Raw genomic sequence first — 19,515 nt, 5'->3', positions numbered from 1 at the left:
ATGTGCAGGGATAATAGGTGTGATGTACTTCTGTTATACTTTTGTTGATAGAGTGATAGCAATTTCCTTTCTAAGGAAATTCTTCAGTTTGGGCTGCTTTATGGGCCTCTGCTCCTACTAAAAGTTTGTGTATTTGTTTTTAGTAAAAGGAGTTAAATGATCATTTCCATTTAGCCTGTCTTGGAACCCTCTTAGGATTCTGATTTTATACTTCCAGTGTGGGATTGGATTTGTTCTCTAAGGGGCGGTTTGATATAGTGACTAAGGAGAGTTTGGGGGTCAGAGAGTCTCCACCTCACTGTGGACCAGCTGTTTGACATCAGGCAGGTTTCGGCCTCCTGAGTTTCACTTGCTACAGCCTTTTGCCCCGTCCTAAAGGACATCTTTATCACGCCATTTCAACAACTGCTAGGTAGTCTCCCTCCGGTTTTCAAAACCAGTTACTCCACTGATTTTGAAGAAGTCTTCAAGGTGTAGCATTTAAGTAGCTGCAGTTTAAGAAATGGGGCATGGAAGGTTGGCAGGAACTTCTGACATGGAATGAAGTCGTTGAAATACAATTGGCCCTTTAACGATGGACATTGGACATGGAATGAAGTCGTTGAAATACAACTGGCCCTTTAACGATGTGAGGTTAGGGGGCACTGACCCTCTGCCCAGGCAAAATAACTTTACCATTCGGCCCTCCATAAAGCTGTTCTGAGTCCTCGGATCATACAGTACTGTAGTATTTACTACTGGAAAAAATAATCCACGTTTAAGTGGACCTTGAAGTTCAGACCTTGTGTTGTTCAAGGGTCAGCTGTACTTTTCTGAATTGCTGAATGTTTATGTGACCTCTTTCCTAGGAGTTCTAAAAGATCAGTTAATCCCCTGATTTTTCAGGAATACTTGATAAAATTGAAAAATAAAGTGAATTTTATTATTAAAATACACATTTATTACGTATTCGTTATTTTTTGTTTTGTTGTTTTTTTTTGTTGTTAGAATTTTCAAAGAAATTCACAAGAAGATAATAGGATGAATTCCATGTTGGTTTCATTTGGGATTCGCATGTGCCCATCACATACATGGCCCATCTTGTTTCATCATTTCAAACGTTGTTTCACCTATACCCCCACCTGCTGCCTTTCACCCATTTTGAAGGAATTCTCAGATATTTCATTTCCATCTATAAATATTTTAGTATCTATTTTTTAAAATGCAGGGATTCTTTTGATTTTTATTTTTTTGAATGGTGCTGTACTTTGCTGTCAAAAAAAGAAGAAAATGCCAACATTTCATAGGTTAAAGTTTGAATATAGAAGGTAAAAATGTGTAATATACTTGTCTTCATTTCCAAATAATACTGTTTATTGTTATTTCACTTTGTTTTTTGGCAGTTCTTTTGGGGGAAACCCAGCAAATGACCCACAGCTGCATAGCATTATCTAAGTAAAAATGTAAAGTGCAATTTCAATCACTCACAGTCCAAGCCCCACAGTAGTTCCTCCTTGTTACAATTTCTTGAGCCAAATGATGATATAAAATTTAGGTCACGATTATGAGTAATATTAATCCTTTCTCATTTTTCTGTGTATGGAGAGATTTCCCAAATTGGTGTTCAAAGACTAAGAAATGCAAATTAAGGTAGAATGAGCAGTGATAATGACACTTTTAAAAAACCTTTTTGTGGTAACTAGTATATTTCTCAAAGGGGTCACTATTGGAATTTAGAGGTGCACTGGCTATCCAGGACAGGGTGTTTTGCATATCTAGTCCCTCCTACTTTGCCCGTACTGCCCTCCGGCCATTGTGACACCCCAAAACAATGTCACATATTTCCTAACACCCTTCAGTACAGTACCATTTCTTTTGAAAACCGCTGAATTAGTGCACTAAGGGAAACCATAAGCTGATTATTTGAGAGAGGATTTCGATTTTCTTTGAATTCACAGGTGTCTCAAAAGCAACTCTTTTACAAAGGATGTATTATCCTAAGAAGACAGACTTATACTTAATTTGATGTAGATTGATCTGAAAACATCAGTAATTAAAATTAACTTATTCTGGGAAGAAACTCTTCAATGGGTACAGGGTTTTATTTTGGAGTGATGGAAATGTTCTGGAATAAGATATAAATGGTGGTTGCACAACATTGTGAATGTACTAAATGCCACTGAATTGTTCACTTTAAAATGATTATTTTATGTTATGTGAATTTCACCTTAATTTTTTTAAGTCAGAAAAAATTATTATTCTAAATCAACTGCTTCAATATTATATGTGAATTATAGACTATAACTTCCATAAAAGAAGCGATGCGTGTCTGTTCTGTTCCCTGAACTACCCCCAAGGTCCATGGTGCCTGGCACATAGTAGCCAATTGGTGACGATGGCTTGAATGAATCAATGAATTAAAGACTAAGAAAGATTAGGATTGTTTAAATGATTTTTCACCACCCATTTATATTGCTATTCCAACTGCTATTCTACTAATCAATTTGGATTACATTTGAACAAATACTTGGAGTCTGTTTTTTTAAATAAATTTATTTATTTTATTTTTATTTATTTTTGGCTGCATTGGGTCTTTGTTGCTGCGCTCAGGCTTTCTCTAGTTGCGGCGAGCCGGGGCTACTCTTAGTTGCATTGCGCTGGCTTCTCATCACGGTGGCTTCTCTTCTTACGGAGCATGGGTTCCAGGCACACAGGCTTCAGTAGTTGCAGCATGCGGGCTCAGTAGTTGTGGCTTGCGGGCTCTAGAGTGCAGGCTCAGTAGTTGTGGCGCATGGGCTTAGTTGCTCCGCGGCATGTGGGATCTTCCTGAATCAGGGCTCGAACCCGTGTCCCCTGCATTGGCAGGCGGATTCTTATCCACTGCGCCACCAGGGAAGCCCCCAAATATTTGGAATCTTAAAACAAACACTTGTTATGTGTCAGGTGCTCAACTTTATCTTTTAAAATATCATCTTCACACCAGTTTTGTGAAGTAAAAATTAATCTGTAATGTATATAATATGATATGGCCTAAAAATCTTGTCCAAGATTATGCAGATATGAGATTTGGGCCCATGATATTACTCTCCAGAGCCATCACACACCCTGCCTCTTCCCACAGAAGCTGAGGTTGAACTTTTAGGCCTTGGCAACATTGGATACCTAAGTCTTGAGTTGCTCAGGCACTGCTGAGTAAACCTCGCTAATTTGACCCAGCTAGTTGAGGAAGTAGTTAAAAAGGAAATTTGAGTTCTTAAGCAATAGGTTTGAACCCCCCTTAGAGCCGTTCAGGCCCACCCATCCCTGGGTTTCTGCAAAGCCTTGTTTATTTGTCCAGTGTGGTGTCTGCAGTTTATAACACACCGTGAGAAATTCCAAAATACCCTACTTAATGCTGCTGATTATGCATATCTCTACTTGGTTTTTCCCATTTGTCACCACGAGTGAGTCAAACGATGAGTAAATGGAAATTGTTTGTGTGTGGCTAGGCATCACCATGGAGGCCAGATAACACTCGGCCTCTGTCAGTTTGAAACTTCAGCATAAGAGCACCTGACTTATCTGTGTAGATAATTTTCCATGTAGATGAGGTTTGTCCCTTCACTTGCCTCTACATTTTAACCATTTTTCATGCTAGTCTTTCTATATCAGGGTTCCATGGCTATTTTTATTAAGTGGAAGCTATAGAAAGGGATTATTCTTTCCTGGGTAACTCAAAAGGTTTCTCACTCTTTTTCCCACACTGCCCTGTCTTGGTTCTGTGATGGCCATGAGTGTTTATCAGGTATTTATCACCCACCTCCTCTCTGCTTTGGGCCCTCTTTCTAGTTGACTGTCTGCTACAATATGGAAAGCAACCAGATATTATAAGTTGTTCCCAAGTTTATGGAAACAGGAGTTTAAATCTCCCTTGAGAGCCTGCACATCTGGCTTCTCAGGCTTAATATCTGTTAATTCTATGTTTGGATCTGCGAACCCCAGAGCTTTGGCCTTCACAGATGCAGAGAGGTGTTATTGTATGTATACCCTTTGTCTCTGAGTCCGAAAAGACCACTGGTCTGAGTTTACCTGTCAGCAAGTTGCTCTGGTTTGATTGCAGGGAGGCTAGGAGACAGCACATTTTTTGCCTGGTCAGGGTGTGAGAGTAAAAGTAGGCAAGGTCAAGGACACTTCGTATTATTTTAAGGTCAGTAATTTGGCTCCACTTGATTTTGTTTCTGTTGTTTTATGGATGAGTCCATTTGTTCTCTACCAGAATTTTGAACTGCTATTTATTCCTAAAACAGCGCTAGAGATTTTTCAGGGTATTAAAAATGATTTGATCTTATCACTGAGGATAACTAACCCTTTGGAAATTTGTTTTAGTGCTAATGATTCTAGAAACTCCACTTTCCCCCTCTAAGCTTGTGAGGGGTCCAGGGCAGCAGAATTTTATCTACTGTCATTTCCCTCCTTTTCCTTAGTGACCCAAGGTAATGGACTGGGGACTTTATTTCCACCCAGTTTCTACTGTTTCCATCAACAGAAGCATTTAAGGAAAGGAGGAAAAAAGAGTTCATACACATTTGTGTCTGATGAATAAACTAAGAAGGCACTTTATAAGCTTTTTTAGTGCATTTATCTCAAGGGTAAGACCCCCCTGTACAAAAACTACCCCCCCGCCCCAGTAATAAATGTCATATTGCTACATTCTTGCCATATTTAAATGCTTTTTTATAAATAAACCACTGCTAAGTTATTTCATCAAGAATGGGTTTGTTTACTTGCATACGTTTTCTGGGGTATAGCTGATGCCTGTGCAGTCTCTTATTTATGGTTCACTGAGAAGAGAGTGGGCTTTAGCCTCTAAAAGGAGGCATTTCTGAGCCACTCTTCTGGACTTTAGATGTTTCTTACAGGTCCAGCCCATTCCTGCTCCATGAGAATGTAGATTTAGTTGGGGACAGTACCGCTGTGGGGGTAGTTGAAAGGGCACTGGCCCAGGAGTGAGGAAATGTCAGTCTAATCCCAGCTCATCCACCCTCTGACAGTGCAAGCTGGGCAAGTGGCTCTGTCTCTCGAGAGGTGTTTCATTCTTTTTATCTCTAATGTGACTTTAAATGCATTCCTAAGTTCTGTGGTTCTGGTGCACAGTACAAGATAGCAAGTCAGAGAAAAGAAGAGGGATGGTTGAGGGCCTGTGTCTAGAGACAGCTTCATAGAAGAAGAGTGACTGGCCTTGGGTCCTGAGGACATTCGGGGAGGAGGTTTAAGAGATAAGAAAAAGCTCAGAATCCAGGAAGAGTCAAATGGCAAGACCACCTGGGCCAAAATCCAGAGTGTGATGACGGATGGTCGTGGAAGCAGAAGGTATGCTTTGGCCAGATCCCATCTGACTAGTCAGGTGTGGAGGCGCCCTGGAAGCCAGGCACTGGATTTGTGTAGAAGAATGATGCTGTAGAAGGCCCTGAGCAGAATCAGAGACTGCATGGCTGCATTTCAGGGTCAGTCTGACTGGAGTCAGTGCAGGTGGGTTAGAATTAGCAGAGCCTGGGGGTGACTTGGGACACTTTGTGCCTGAGGAGGCAGAGCTCCAAATGAAGGAAGTACCTGCCAAGTGGTTTTGAGATGTGAGAAGACAGGACTGAAGATGCAGAATTTACTGTCATTGCCTCATAGGCGATCATTGAAGCAGTGAGGACAGATTATGCTAATCTCAACTGTAACATCACAGGGATTTCTCCCTTTTTCTAATACTCATGAGTAGACAAATGGATTACTACCTGCAAAATTTCAAACTTTTAAAAACACTTTTTAAATAAAACCTTTACTTTTACTTAACTGCTGGAGAATAAATTTTAAATATTTTTCTTCTTTTCTTTTGAAATTTGTTACCAGGTTTTGGGGTGGGGAACAGCTTTTAATCCTCTATACCAGGGGTTACAAGTTAGGGGCCAAATCTGGCCACCACCTGTTTTTATAAACATGGAATTTAGCTACACCCCTTTACTTACGGTTGACAGTTCGACCGTGGCGCAGCAGACAGTGCCTGGCCTTTTGCAGAAAAAGTGTACTCAATCATGTTCAGTACTGTCCCATGTTTATTTTCTGCCTGCTTTCTGCTTCGTTCAACAAAATCACAGCCATGGCCCCCAGGTAGTTTCATTTGAGCCTTGCCCTCAACTTGTTTCCTGGAAGCTGTAAACTGAGTCACTTTCACAGTTCTCCAGAAAAGGGGATGCAGCCCTCCTGGAGCCACAGGCATTCGCGAAGCCTTTGGAAGTTGTGGTGGTGAGGACCGTGTCATGGAATAGTTCTGATCGCAGCTGCTTCTGCTTCAGCAACAAATTCCTTCATAAAATTCATAGAACATTCTTAGAGGCCCGTGGACTAGGTCTCTTTATCTGAAAACAAAAATAAAAGGTGTCATAAGGGCTTCCCTGGTGGCGCAGTGGTTGAGAGTCCGCCTGCCGATGCAGGGGACACGGGTTCGTGCCCCGGTCCAGGAAGATCCCACATGCCGCGGAGTGGCTGGGCCCGTGAGCCATGGCCACTGAGCCTGTGCGTCAGGAGCCTGTGTTTTTACTGCAGAAAAAAAAAAAAAAAAAAAGGTGTAATAAACAAGTATTGCCCTAAAGCTAAAATTGCCTTCTACCACAAAAGGGCACTCAATTAAATCAGCTGAATAAAATACAACAGAAATCACAGAGCTATTAAGAATCCTACCCCCTATCATGGGTCCTCTCTTGGCTTTGCAGAGCAGCAGACTATTAAAGGAAATTATTAAATTAAATAATTAATTATTAAAGTTATCATGGTGAAACTTAACATACTTTAAACATGCTTTAAACTGAAATAAATTTTACTTTTTCTCATATAGCCATGGTCTGAAAAAGTTCTTTTCTTGTCGTGGAATTGCGATTGCGGTTGAATATTTTTGGAAGCTTGGCAACAGAAACATCACTGTATTTGTCCCGCAGTGGAGAACAAGGCGTGATCCTAATGTCACAGGTGAGGCAAACTGATTTTTCCAGATTACTAATTAGGTATTTAATGAGTTGGCTTGTAATTGCAACACACACTACTTAGAATAGAGTCATGTGCAGCAACTTTGAAAACAAAACTGTAAATTCTTTGCACCCCGTAAAAAAAAATCAGTTGAAGAGTATTACAGCATAAGAAATACTTGGGGGAAGGATGGAAAGTTAAATAGCTGTTTATATAGAAAGTTATATTAGACTTCATTATATATCACAAAAATTTTCTTTGACTTTCTAAAAAGTTGATTAAATATGTCTTTCTAGTAGCCTGGGTTTCTTACTCTTTAAACAGTATTTTTGAAAATGCCCATTTGATAAATTTGGAACCCTCAAAGAGAATGCCTTTTTAACAGCCTGTTTAATAGCTTAATATGAGTCATTTATGTTAATTGTATGGTACTGCGTGGCTGACCTGCAGGCCACACACAAAAGATTTGAACTTACTATAAATCCTTAAATATTCCAGAGAAGCTTGAAGTTTTTTGTTTCTTGGGTCGTAATAGGAAAACCAGTGAAAGGGCTATGCCAGGCAGCTTAACACATCAGATTACCTGGAAATAAAAGGTAGATTGGGAGGAGGAAGCGTGAGAACAGGACTCACCCAACACATTTATAGCAGGAAGTAAAACTTAGTCACTGTTGAGGTGGAAATGGTAAAACCACATTTCCCAAGTATCCCAGTTTGCCTCACTCAGGGGAATGTATTGGTCCTAACAGAAGGTACTTGAGAAATGAGGCAGATCCACTCATTTCAGTTATTTTTGCAGTAAGATCCCTGTAAGAGTCTTGTAAGCCTTATGTGCTGTGCATTTCTAGAATCATAAAGACACCATGTTTGGGCACTTCAGCTTAAGTCAGTGGTGAGTACCATTGTAGGGAATGTAGGTGTGGGGATCTTAGATTCTGAGCTTTTAGCTTCATTTTTGCCCATTACTTGTTTGTGGCTTTGGCCCTCCTTTATCTTCTGTCACAACCCACTCCCATGAAAATCAGTAAATATTTGTACAGATAACAGAGAGAGATTAGATAGGATGCCAACCAGAGGGAGATTTGACAAACTCTTGGAATAGAGACCAAGCCTGCCTTTCCTGGGATCGGGACAGAGCAGTTTGTCTGCTTCTCCTGCCATCACTCTTCCTGTTCCCACCCCTGCCCTCCCTGCCAGGGACTCTTGCCCTTACTCTCTTTGTCCTCTACTGCTTGTAATGTGGCTGTGAAAAAGTTCTTAATGGTAAGATCCATTAAATATAAGTTTATGGTTTACTCTTCTTAATTTAAGAAGCAAATGAGTTGAACAGTTTTAAGTTTAAAAAATAGCTAAAGTCAGTTTTTATGTTATATTTGTCTTAGTATATGTCTTGCTTGATTTTTTTTTTCCCTTCCGTCCCAGTAAGTTAGTAACATTGAGTCTTCTTGAGTCAATAGAAAAAGGGTTTCCCACAACTCTTCAGGTGAAACATTTGGGAGTGCTTTCATTTATTTAAATATCTGGGAAGATAGCCTTTTTCTGAATGTGTATTCAACTTATTCCATGAACAGAACAGCACTTCTTAACCCAGCTCCAGGAGCTCGGAATATTATCTTTAACTCCTGCACGGATGGTCTTTGGAGAAAGAATTGCTTCTCATGATGACAGGTATGAAAGGCTGGTTTCCTTTCTAAAGTGGGTGTGGGGTGGTGAGGGGCCAACCACCTCCTCCACCGGACGGTGGACACGCTTGGCTCGGGTTTGAGAATTTTAACATTTATGGTCATTAAGGTTATACATTCAGTGGTCTTTGCTGTACGGTTTAGGAGATTACCAAAGAAGCTGCTGAGTTAGAATTTTTAATAAAACATGACTGAGAATCTATAAGTAAAAGCAGATATTGAGTTTGTAGTCTTTTTGATACTTCCTAAAAGTAATGTTTGTCTTGTCCTAGTGTGGCAGCCTCAAGAGTGGTTTTCAAACATTCCTCTGTCTCCTGCTGGTTATACTTGGCCAGTGACTTACTCTGTCATTGTGATGCCTGAGCCCTCAGTATTTCTTCCACATCATAGAACATGGTCTCAGCTGCCCCTCATGTTATAGGAATAAGCTGCGTTTCTTAGGTTGTTACATTGCTCAGAGAACAGGTGCTGAGATGACAAGTGTCTGGGAACCTAAACAGTGGCTGCCTGTTCTTTCCTCTCCTGCCCTCACCCTCTTTCTTTCTCTCTGGCCTCTAGCACTTAAGCACCCTAGTGGTTTAGCCTCAGCGTTCTACCACAGTGCTTCCCCACATTGAAGACAGGGCTTAGCTTGTAACCCAAGGTAGTGAGTGATGGTCAGATGGGTGAGAGCTGAAAAGAGGGGCGTAGCAAGGGAAGGGGACTTGGGGTGACAGCGGACATTCAGCAGAACGTCCAAAGGGCCTTCTCACTGACAGCCCCTTACCCTTCACCAGGCTGGTATGAGAGACCAGATCTGATGGGGAGAGTCAGGGGTGGCATGAAGAAGAGTGTGGGAGGGGGCACCTTTGGGCCGGGGCGTAGGTGAGAAGGTACTGGGAGAGTGGGATGGAGGGCCCACCTTTGCTCCAGCTCTAAGATACTTGGTAGGGACCGTGGAGTGCTCAGGTGAAAAGGCAGGTCGGACCGCCAGGCTCGTGAAGAACCTTCAGATGCTCTAACGCTGCAGCTTCATTCTCACACCAGCAGAAATTGAATGCATACGCAAGTGTGTAGGCTAGGCCTTTGCTTAATTTATATGGCTCTCTGGGTTTTTAGCAGATGTGAATATGAGTCCTGATTCACAGTACATGCACGGAAGCCCTTACTACCTATTTTTGTTAATACGTCTGGGCAGATATTACCACTTACAGTTCATGCCAGTTAGAAATAATTTAAGATACTTATTAATAAATCCAAAATGCTAAATCATATTTACTTACCAAGGTTTCCTAAGATTTCTGAAACTAATGAGGCTTGTTTTTTAATCTTCTTTTAAGTACTCACTACTATTAATAAAAGCAGTTGTTTGCACCTTTAATTCTAGTAGTGATTCTCTTACTTTATTGTTTCATTATCTTTGTCTACATTGCCTCAGGCAAATGCGGTTATCCTGATTAGGAGATAAAACTCATATTATCCTCACAAATCTCTCATTAAGAGGGCTTGAACATGAATAATCTCCAACAATGAAATAGAATTCTCCTTAATATTTAATTCTTAAACTTTTTGATTACCATGTATCTTTTCATAATTTGCATTTGAGTGGATCTATAACTTGGACTAAACTGAATGGCAGTTCTGGACATCTCTTCTTAAGTCAGAGCAGAAAATGTGAATTTAGGCATTGAAAAAAACATTGCGAGGCCAGCTGTGTCAAGCAGCTACTCTTAGAACCAAAGTACCGTAGCTTATCAACCAAAACCCTAACAGTGATTTCACAGGCTTGTCAACCCTTATTCATTCTCTGCTCTAGTCCTCATGCATTATCTTATTACCACCCTTTATTGATAATACAACTTCTCTAGAAAGATGTATAAATTATGGTTGAGATTATTTTGAAAAAGAGTTAGATTGTATGAAAACCAGATCTTCATTTATAATTATTCTAGTAATTTCAGATGTTCAGTATTTCAGATTGATCTTCAGTTGACAAGGGCTTAACTTTCTGCTTCCCAGCCTTGGTTAAATTCTTTGGTGATTTTCCTGTGAAGAGGAAATCCTTTTGTTTTCTTATAACACAGCTTCTCTGAGCCAGGGATGCCTGCCTCCTTGCCCGTTTTAACCACTTTTATATTACCATAGGTTTCTACTACACTTAGCGGACAAAACTGGTGGCATAATTGTAACAAATGATAACTTCAGAGAATTTGTGACTGAGTCAGCCTCTTGGAGAGAAATAATTACAAAAAGGTAATATTTTCTTCTTTGTCTTTGGTCAGAGATGTCTTTTGTTGTTTATTATTTGTTTTGCGTCCACCTTGGAAGCAGTGTCGGGGGCCTAAAGTATAAGACTATGCTCCCAGTCCACAGGATGGCTGGCCCTTCTCCGTAAGTGGGAGGACTCAACACAAAGCAGTAGCTCCAGCAGGTGATGTGTGAGCATGCTCTGTGCCTACAGGTGTCTTCTGTAGATCAGTTTTCCCTGGCAGGAGGCAAGAGGCACATCTTTGTGGCACAGTTAACTCTCTGTTACCTGTGATGGAGCAGAAATGGCCACCTGACTTCACCTTGCCCTGATGCCGAGGGATACTTGAGCAAGTCATTGGGCCTCCTGACTTTACTCAGTTATGAAATATGAAGGTTGGGGTTCAGTGACAACTATGAGTTCATCAAGAGGGTAGGACCAAAATCAATATACTGATTGGGCTTTCACTTTTGGGAGAGGAGAGAGTGTTTCTACTTTTTACTATCTGATGCTTTTCTTGAGCATTTTACCATCATTTGACCAAGTTTAGTCATCTGTATTGAAAACATGTTGAATATCATCCAAAATAACAAAGTCAGGAGTTTGCAGTCACTACTGTAAGTTTTTTGTTTGTAATGACACTCTGAATGTGTTCAGCTGCATTAAGATCAGTGAACACAAGCTTCCAGGACTTTCCATTAGCAAGCATCGTCTGACAAGTTACTTAACAAAAAGCAATATTCTTATGGTAGTGCCAGGGATGAGTCATAAATGCCACAAATCTAAAAAACATACCTCAAGGCTGTGTATATCTAGTATTACTATTCTATAACTAGTGTAACTACCTACTTACCTCTTTAGGGGTTTCACAGTTGCCACTTGTCTGATATTTATATTTTGTTGAATCATTGGAGGATTTTAGAAAATGATTCTTTGGTTCATCATTCTAGAAAATGATGCCCAGGTGAAAGTTAATTACTATGTGCATTTTGACTGAAAAAACTGTTGTTGATGGCTGAACTCAGAATTGGCCTTTGACCTGGGTGCAGTATGTGCTTCTGTTGGATCTGTGCCCTGGGCTCATTGTCAGTATTGGACACTCATCTGTGTATGCATGGAAGGTTTAAATGAGTCAAGACTCAGTCACACACCAACCCATTGCCTTCAGAATTCATAAAACAAGGCAGAAACCAAAGTCCAAGCAGCAAACCAGCCATTTGGACTTTTTTCTTTTTTAAACATTTTTGTAGACTTGATAAATCATGCTCAACTGACCTTCGATATTCTTTCTTCATACACTGTTTCCCTTTTTTAAAAGAACATCAGTGGGTTTGCTTATGGACTCATTTATTCAAAAATTAAACCTTGGTTGAGCACCTGTTGTATCCTAAGCACCTGTTGTATCCTAAGACAGTCTTTCAGTCTTATTTTTCAAAGTTACATTGAAAGTCAGGAGAAGGAACTGCTTCCCAGGCCCAGATAAAAATCTGAAAGTCTTGCTAAGAAATGTGAGAGCCAATAGGGTAAAAGTTTCTTACTCTATTGTATTGACCAATATTTGTATCCAAAAGAGAAATTAAAAAGGTTTAACTGGGGTGTATTTGTTTTTTGCTTTAGGCAGTTAAGCAGCCTTTAATTTTTTTCCTCCAGCACTGTAATTGTTCTCCATGTTGTAGATTGCTCCAGTATACCTTTGTGGGGGACATATTTATGGTCCCTGATGATCCTCTGGGAAGAAGTGGACCTCGATTAGAAGAATTTCTTCGGAAGGAAGTCTTCCTTAGGTATTTCCTTTTCCAGATTGTCTTGCATTTACAAGTTTGTTTCAGTTCTTTGTGCTTCAGGGTGAGTACTCTCTCTCTAAAGATTAAAAATGGTGTTTTCTTTTTTAAAATAGCCTTAGATTTAGTGCTGGTGAAATATATGTGGAATGTCTCCCAAAGACCAAATCTTCATTTGTGGTCCTTTTGGTTTTAATCCCAGGAGAGGATGGGGAGCCAGATTTTCTGTAGGTCTAAGAAGACAAAGCAGATTTTGCTAGTGGTCACTTATTAGTGAATGCTGCTTGGGTTCATGGTGTGTGTCTGAATATCTTTTTTAAGTTCATTTTCCCAAATCATTTGCTTTGAATATTTTATGCTTATATTAATTTATTTACTCTTCAGGAATCACTGCCTGGGGAAGTGTTACTTTCTACCTCACTTAATAGAGAAGCCAGTATTCTCTATTTATCCGAAATTGATTTGATAGCTTAGGTTTTCTTTGTTGTGGATTTGGGTTTTTTGTTTGTTTGTGTTTAAAGACACGTTGCTAGTGGTTGTTTCTGTTTTCAGAATTCTCAAGTAATGGACGCTGTTAACTAAAGTGTCCTGTGTGCCTGAGTGGCAGGCAGATCATATTCCCCAGTGATAGACCTTTTCCCTTTTTTAAAGTAAAACAGGCTACATTTCTGTGTATTTCTCAGCAGATGTTTACACAGGGATGCTATGGAGGTCTAAACTGAAAGGAATCAGACGCACAGCTCCCCCAGCTTTTTAAGGCAGTGAGACTATAGCTGATCCTTTCCATTTATAACAGGATCCTTTGGGGGGACGGGTGGTTCACACAGAGCTGTCTTCTGCACACAAGACCAGCATGATTTCAGCTCCCAGGTCTTGTGAATCATTTCTCTTTTGAGCCTTTGGGTTTCATTACACAGATGAGGACTTAGTTTCCAAAGGTCCTGCTTCTCTACCGACACCAAGAGAACGGCAGCCGTTTTTAACACCTGTTGAATGTCCACATGTCTCATTTTCTTTCAGAAGTCTGAACTTGGAAATCCTCTGCTAGGCTTTAAGACCTGAGGCCTGTGTGCAAGCATCAAGGCCCATGGGTCAAACAGTGGAAGGAGAGTTCCGGCTCCTTCTACAGCCTCAGCAGCCTGGCAGCAGGGTCAGTCCTGCCTGCTCACCTAATGGCTCTTCACAAAAGTGTTAACTAATTGAATAAGAAGTTAGTAATAGCCCCCCCCACAGAGGGACTGAGCTTTTGAAGTTGGGAGAAGTGTTCAGGCAGCCCCATTTCTCAGCTGCAAGGCAGAGTCAAGAGGGAGGCTTTTTCACAGTACGGACGCTGTATACACACTCACGTGCATTCAAGTTGTGGGCACCAATGTCTCACTCAGACTTGGGGGGCTGGGGAGGCAGCCTCTCTGCCCAAAGTGGTTTCCTTTTTCTCAGCCCTGTCAACCAGGCTCCACAGAGAATCAGAATCTGCAGGAGAGGAGGGCCCTGTTTCCAGTTCTTTTGAAAGCTTCCAGGTGATTCTGGTACACCCTGGTTTAGAGCCAAGCAGCTGGTTAGTCCTCACAGCAGCAGGCCAGGGAGGTGGAGTCGCTCATGAAGAGCTAGCATTCCCTGTCATGACTGATGGGGAATTGGTGTCATTGGCATCCTCATGGGCCCCACTGTGGACAGCTGCCATCCCTGCCTTGGCTGCAGTCTTCTATCTTGCCTTCAGAGGCCAGAGAGCAAGCAGCTCCTTGAGCCTTGGTGTCAGCAGCAGATGTTTAGACAGATTTCTTGTTTATCTCATAACCCAGCTCACCAGGACTTGCTTCCGTTCACAGAGATATGCAGCCCCTACTCAATGCCCTGCCAACTGTGGGCATGTTTGACCCCAACTTCAGAGTCCCTGGCACCCAGGCAGCCAGCACTGGCCACCAGCCTCCAGCCCGGATTCAGGGCACCCCACCCAGCCACTGGCTTCCTCAGCAGCCCCGCTTCCCACTTTTGCCAAACCTTCCCAACATCCAGCAGAATCTGCCCATGCCAGCACAGAGATCTTCTGCGGAAACCAACGAGCTAAGGGAAGCCCTTCTGAAGATCTTCCCTGACTCAGAGCAAAGACTGAAAATCGACCAGATCTTGGCAGCTCATCCGTACATGAAAGACCTGAATGCGCTTTCCGCCATGGTGTTGGACTGAAGGCCGTCGGGAACTGGGGCTCCGGGCTGAAGATGCACTCAGTCTAGTATCTGCACATGGCAGCAGGAAGTGACAAAATGTGAAGAAACCAATTTCCCAGTGGAAATGCTGTTGTAGTGTATAGGAAAAAAACAGATGTTTTGTGTATAAAAAAATCTGGGTTTTCAAAACCAGCTTTTTTCTATATATAAATTATGCTGCTATTACAGATTTAACATTTTCTGTAAAAGGAAAGTCTACATTTTCTGCCTGTTCAGAACTGTTTAATAGCAGTTACTCTTGAGTGTACTTACATTTTTATGTTTTTTAAACTATTTTCCTTAACGCTGAAAATATTGACAAATGGATATGATTAGCCTTTCTAAATAAAAAAAGAGTTGCTTTCTTAGGGAAGGCAAGACCTCTTATATTTTCTTGAGATGACTATGTCACATCCGCTAGCATGAAGTGTGCTCACCCCTCCCAGCTCCTCTGCCCTCAGCCCTGGCATTAGAGTCCCGAGGAGTTAATTTTGCTCCTCTGGAGTCTTTCATTGGAGCCATTTGTGAGAGTGAAAAGTGGCGCCGCTAGATGGCACCTTGTGCCTAGCCGCTGTTAATGACCAGGGCAAAGTTAGACGCACAGAACATCCAAGCCGAAGAAACTTGAGAGCTCACTTAGTCTAGCCCTTCCTCCCCTCCCACCCTGCAGAAGAGGGAACTGAGGCTCAGAGTGCCCTCTGTCTGGACGCGCCCAAGTCCGCAGCCGTGGACCGGATTCCTCGTCCTGGGCTCAGACACACTCACCAGCCAGTCCCTGACTGACTCTAGAAGTCACATATTAGCTTCTGAGGATACTAGTGGGATGTGAGAAAGTTTAGTGAAGAGCCCCATCATTAGAGTAATTTTGTGTCCACAGCCTTCGGAGACCACCCGCCATGTGAAGTTTGTGCAGCTTTGCCAAAAAAATGGTTTTCTATTCTCAAGAATGACCCAAGCCAGTAAACAGCATTAGTAGCTTCTGTGGGGACCCAGAGCCCCATATTTATTTTTCTTGTGTTTGTCTCTCTAGTGTCCTCCTAAGCTGCCCTTCCTGTCTGTGAGTCTTTCTCAGAACTGATATCTTAGTATTGTGTTTTCAGTGTTGCCTAAATTCTGTGTCAGTGAAATACTTTTTCTGGCTAATTAATTCCTAACATCTTTATTGTTCTCTGGACCTTCAAAGGGCTTCGTATTTTATACCTGTTCTCTCCGTAGGCTGCTCGTGGTCAGTCTCACGTCTGCCTTGTAGATCACATCTCTCCCGGTCCCCAGAAACAGCTGCCGAGGACTCGGTGCTGGTTCGTTCTTCACGGTGAAGGGACTTAGCTGGCCATGAGCACACCTAGGTGTCTCCCCCCAGTGCTCCCTCCAGGCGTGTCTGACCCCCGCATCCCTCGAGGGGTGAGTCCAGAGTCCTCCAGGTGGCCAAAGTCGTACTTCAATCATGTTTTCTCTTGGATGCCTTTAAGATGCATCCTACTGTGGAGCTGCTTGTCAGCAAGGGGGCAGGTTGCCCGAGTCACCCAGCTATGCACGTGGAGGTGGAAGACTCGAGGCAGGCCGGAAGGCGACATTAGTCCCAGCCCCTGTGCCTCAGCTTCACAACTGGTGGTTTTTAAAAATAACAGCAGAGGTGTGAGGGTTGGGTCTTGCAGTGACTCTGACCTTTGGGGTCAGGGTTTTGTCCAGCAGCCTTGCCAATCCAGCACTTCTCCTGTTTCAGAGAAGGACCTAGAGGGCATACCTTGATTGCCAGGACTTAGCCACAGGTCTTCCTGGAAGGGGACTGAGCCTCCGCTGATGCCAGGTAGAGCTGGCTAGGCCTAGAGGTCAGGAGTTTTCTGGGCTCTAGAAGTGACTTGACCTTTGACCTATGAATTGTGTAAGCCTCTGTGGTCTTAGTATTGTTTCTGAGAGCTCTACCTGCCCCTTTCCACTTTCTCGGCTGCAGGAAGGAAGAACATAGAAGACCAAGTGGGAGGAGTGTCAGAAAAGCATTACTTACTTACCTTGGTAAATGAAACAATTCATGGTTCGTTCTTAAATCTATCAAATTTAGTTAAATTTAATATTTTACAATTCAATTTTCAAACGATTATTAAAAGAAGTCCGTACTTGTTCCCAGGCTCCTCTTAATACTAGGCTCAGTGTTGATGCTGTAAACTATTTCTTGATGGTCTGCCTCCCATGGAAGAGTTCTAAACCACCTTGGGAGTGTCAGCAGCAGTGCTTCCTGTAACGCCTTGGGGCTGTAGGGGGCTGTCGTGTGCGGTGGCTCTGCATCCCGTATTCCATGGCATTCCATGGAATGAATGAAGTAGGCGGCAGGGCAGAGGATGCCACCCTCATTCAGCAGACTGGTGTCTGCTGCTCAGAGAGGTTGTCCAGGGTTAAAGAATAAGTAGGTGGTGATGCGGAGTGATTCCTGGGCCTGCATTCTTCCCCAGGCCCCAGGCTGCCGCCTCTGGGAGAAGAAAGACTGGTTTGACCTTTCTGTCAAGTAGCCGGTGTTTGAGACCCTGTAGGCTGCCAGCTGGAAGAACAGTAAGAAGGCCTCTCAGCCATCCTGGATGAAGGGTCAGCATTGTTCTGGCAGGCGTAGCGGGCCATGGCTGTGTCTCCAGGGACTCTGGGGGCCTGTTGCAGCTTTTGGTGTCCGTGAGAGGAGGGGTGGTTTTGCTTTATTGCCCGGGCTTATTGTGGCACGTGGGGAATATGATCCACGCATAGAAGCCCCTGAGGCTCTGAGCGCACCCCGCCAACGCCAGGTCCGTGCCCCTCCCCCCAGGCCCTGGGCCCGGGCACCACCCCCTCTCAGGCCCAGCCTGCCTCCCACACACCTCTGAGACACCGCGTCCTTTGGAGGTCCCTCCCCAGTTCCGCCTCCCCACCAGCCCTTCCACGTCCCCACCTGTCCTTCCTTCCGTCCGTCCGTCCATCCATCCCTGGGCCCATCTCCTCTCATCTCCCAACGGTAGTTTGTTTGGTTAGTTACTCAGACTCCATTTCTGCATTATCTACCTCTCCATCATTCCCCATGTCCTCCAGATCCTTGAGATTAAAATAACCTGAAAGGAACTCTGTTTGTCGCTACTTCCCCCCCACACGCTTGCCACTCTTCACTCCCCTGTCTGCAAACTTGGCCTGCACCCCACCACGTGGGAATAGTCTAGGAAAGTCATCGGAGACCGCCCAGTTGCCAAATTCAGAGGCCTTTTCCCAATCCTTAATCTCCGTGTCCACATTCAGTGACCGTAGCATGACATCGTTGACCTTATTTCCCTATTTTCTGAGATTTCCCTCACTCCTAAACGTCTTCATTCCTCTTCCTTCTTTTACCTAAAGGCCAGTTCAACAGGTGGTTCTCAAACCTTGGACCAGCTATGGGACTCACAGCAGGGAGGGCAGCTATTAGTAAAAATGCAGATTGCTGGGCACTACCCCCAGAGATGTTTATGCAGTAGCTCTGGAGTAAAGCCTGGGAATCTGCAGCTTCAGCAAGCTCCCTGGATGGTTCCCATGCGGGTGGCCCAGGGACCACATTTTGAGAAGCCCTCACCCTTAGGGGCCAGCACACTTCCCTGACTCCCACCGCCCCTCTTTGCAATGGCTTCCAGTCCCAGCTCCAGCCCTGCCCTTCACGAGTTCATTTCTAGCTCTACCTAGAAGCCCTGGGACATCTTCAGACCCACTGTCCCCCAGACACTGGGCCTGCGTCTGTTCCTTGCTCTCCTTTCCCGCCCCCCCGCCACAAGATCTCCTTGCCCACTCTTGTCCCTTTTTGACCACTGCCCCCCAGTCACGCTCTCATGGCCTCCGTGTGGGCGTCAGCCTCTGACCAGTCAGCCCGCCTCTCAGCTTTCCCCCTCTCCCTCCCAGACTCCACAACCACTAGATTTATCTTCTAAGAACACATTTCTGCACACCCCTCTTCTTGTTCAGTGATCAGTGGCTCTCTTGACCAGAGCGTCAAGTTCAGACCTCCTTGAGCTTAGTATCCTTGGCTGTCCACCTCCCAGTTGTACCTGACTGCCCACTTTGTATAGCCCACCTGCCCACTCACTGCAGCCACCCAATTTCCTCTGTTACCTGTGAGCTCCCACCTCTGAGTGCATCTCTCCTCTGCTAGAAATGCCCTTTCTCCCAAATGGCTTCCCCGCTCAAAGGCCCAGCCCTGCGTCCTCTGTACCCTCGCCTAAAGCTTCCGACAGAAGCAGCCTCGTGGTGTTCTGTGACCCCATAGCATTTATGTCTTGCTTTCAGCGCTTGCCACGCTGGCTGGTGTCACCGCAGCTGATTGTGTACCGTGTCTTACCTCCTTTTCTAGACTGTGAGCTCCTCGTGGGCAGGGCTGTCTGTGTTCACTCTCTGTATTTCCCACAGTACCTAGCACAGTGCCTTGCACTTAATAGGTGCTGAATAAAGTCTGCTCAATTGAACTGGAGGATGGTGCCTTCTTGACAGCGGCTCTAGCAGCCAGCAAGGCCTTCGGAAATCAGACTCTCAGCAGTCACTCCTGGAACCCACTACTCTCCATTTTCCCTTCACGTCAAGGCTCTAACACCACCTGGTCCAGGGATGGGCACCTGCCCCAGGCTGAGCCAAGCAGTGTGCTCTGTCGTCCTGCCCACAGGTGGCCGGGACAGACACCTGGC

General features: G+C 43.8%; 1 protein-coding gene across 6 annotated transcripts in view; it reads left to right on the top strand.

Annotated features, from left to right (window-relative positions):
- Nucleotides 1–19,299, top strand: part of N4BP1 (NEDD4 binding protein 1) — a 48,042-nt gene extending 28,743 nt beyond the window's left edge. Inside the window, exons 3-8 of one of the 6 annotated variants that reach the window (XR_003429839.1) lie at nucleotides 6,839–6,969; nucleotides 8,538–8,634; nucleotides 10,773–10,880; nucleotides 12,552–12,659; nucleotides 13,677–13,806; nucleotides 14,483–14,594. Coding sequence is in view for 5 of the 6 variants with exons in the window: in XM_027092233.1 (XP_026948034.1) it covers nucleotides 6,839–6,969; nucleotides 8,538–8,634; nucleotides 10,773–10,880; nucleotides 12,552–12,659; nucleotides 14,456–14,840 (829 nt within the window). In the remaining variant the exon portion in view is untranslated. Of the gene's footprint in view, nucleotides 1–6,838; nucleotides 6,970–8,537; nucleotides 8,635–10,772; nucleotides 10,881–12,525; nucleotides 12,660–13,676; nucleotides 13,807–14,455 lie in introns of those variants that run through there. The other 5 variants (XM_027092233.1, XM_027092235.1, XM_027092234.1 and 2 more) reach the window with 5 other exon arrangements.
- The last annotated feature ends 216 nt before the right edge of the window (nucleotides 19,300–19,515 follow it).

Source organism: Aethalodelphis obliquidens, unplaced genomic scaffold (assembly GCF_003676395.1).
Source record: "Aethalodelphis obliquidens isolate GAN/ISIS:26980383/991018 unplaced genomic scaffold, ASM367639v1 scaffold75, whole genome shotgun sequence".
Taxonomy (NCBI): Eukaryota; Metazoa; Chordata; class Mammalia; order Artiodactyla; family Delphinidae; genus Aethalodelphis; species Aethalodelphis obliquidens.
This window is presented reverse-complemented; position numbering and strand designations above follow the sequence as displayed.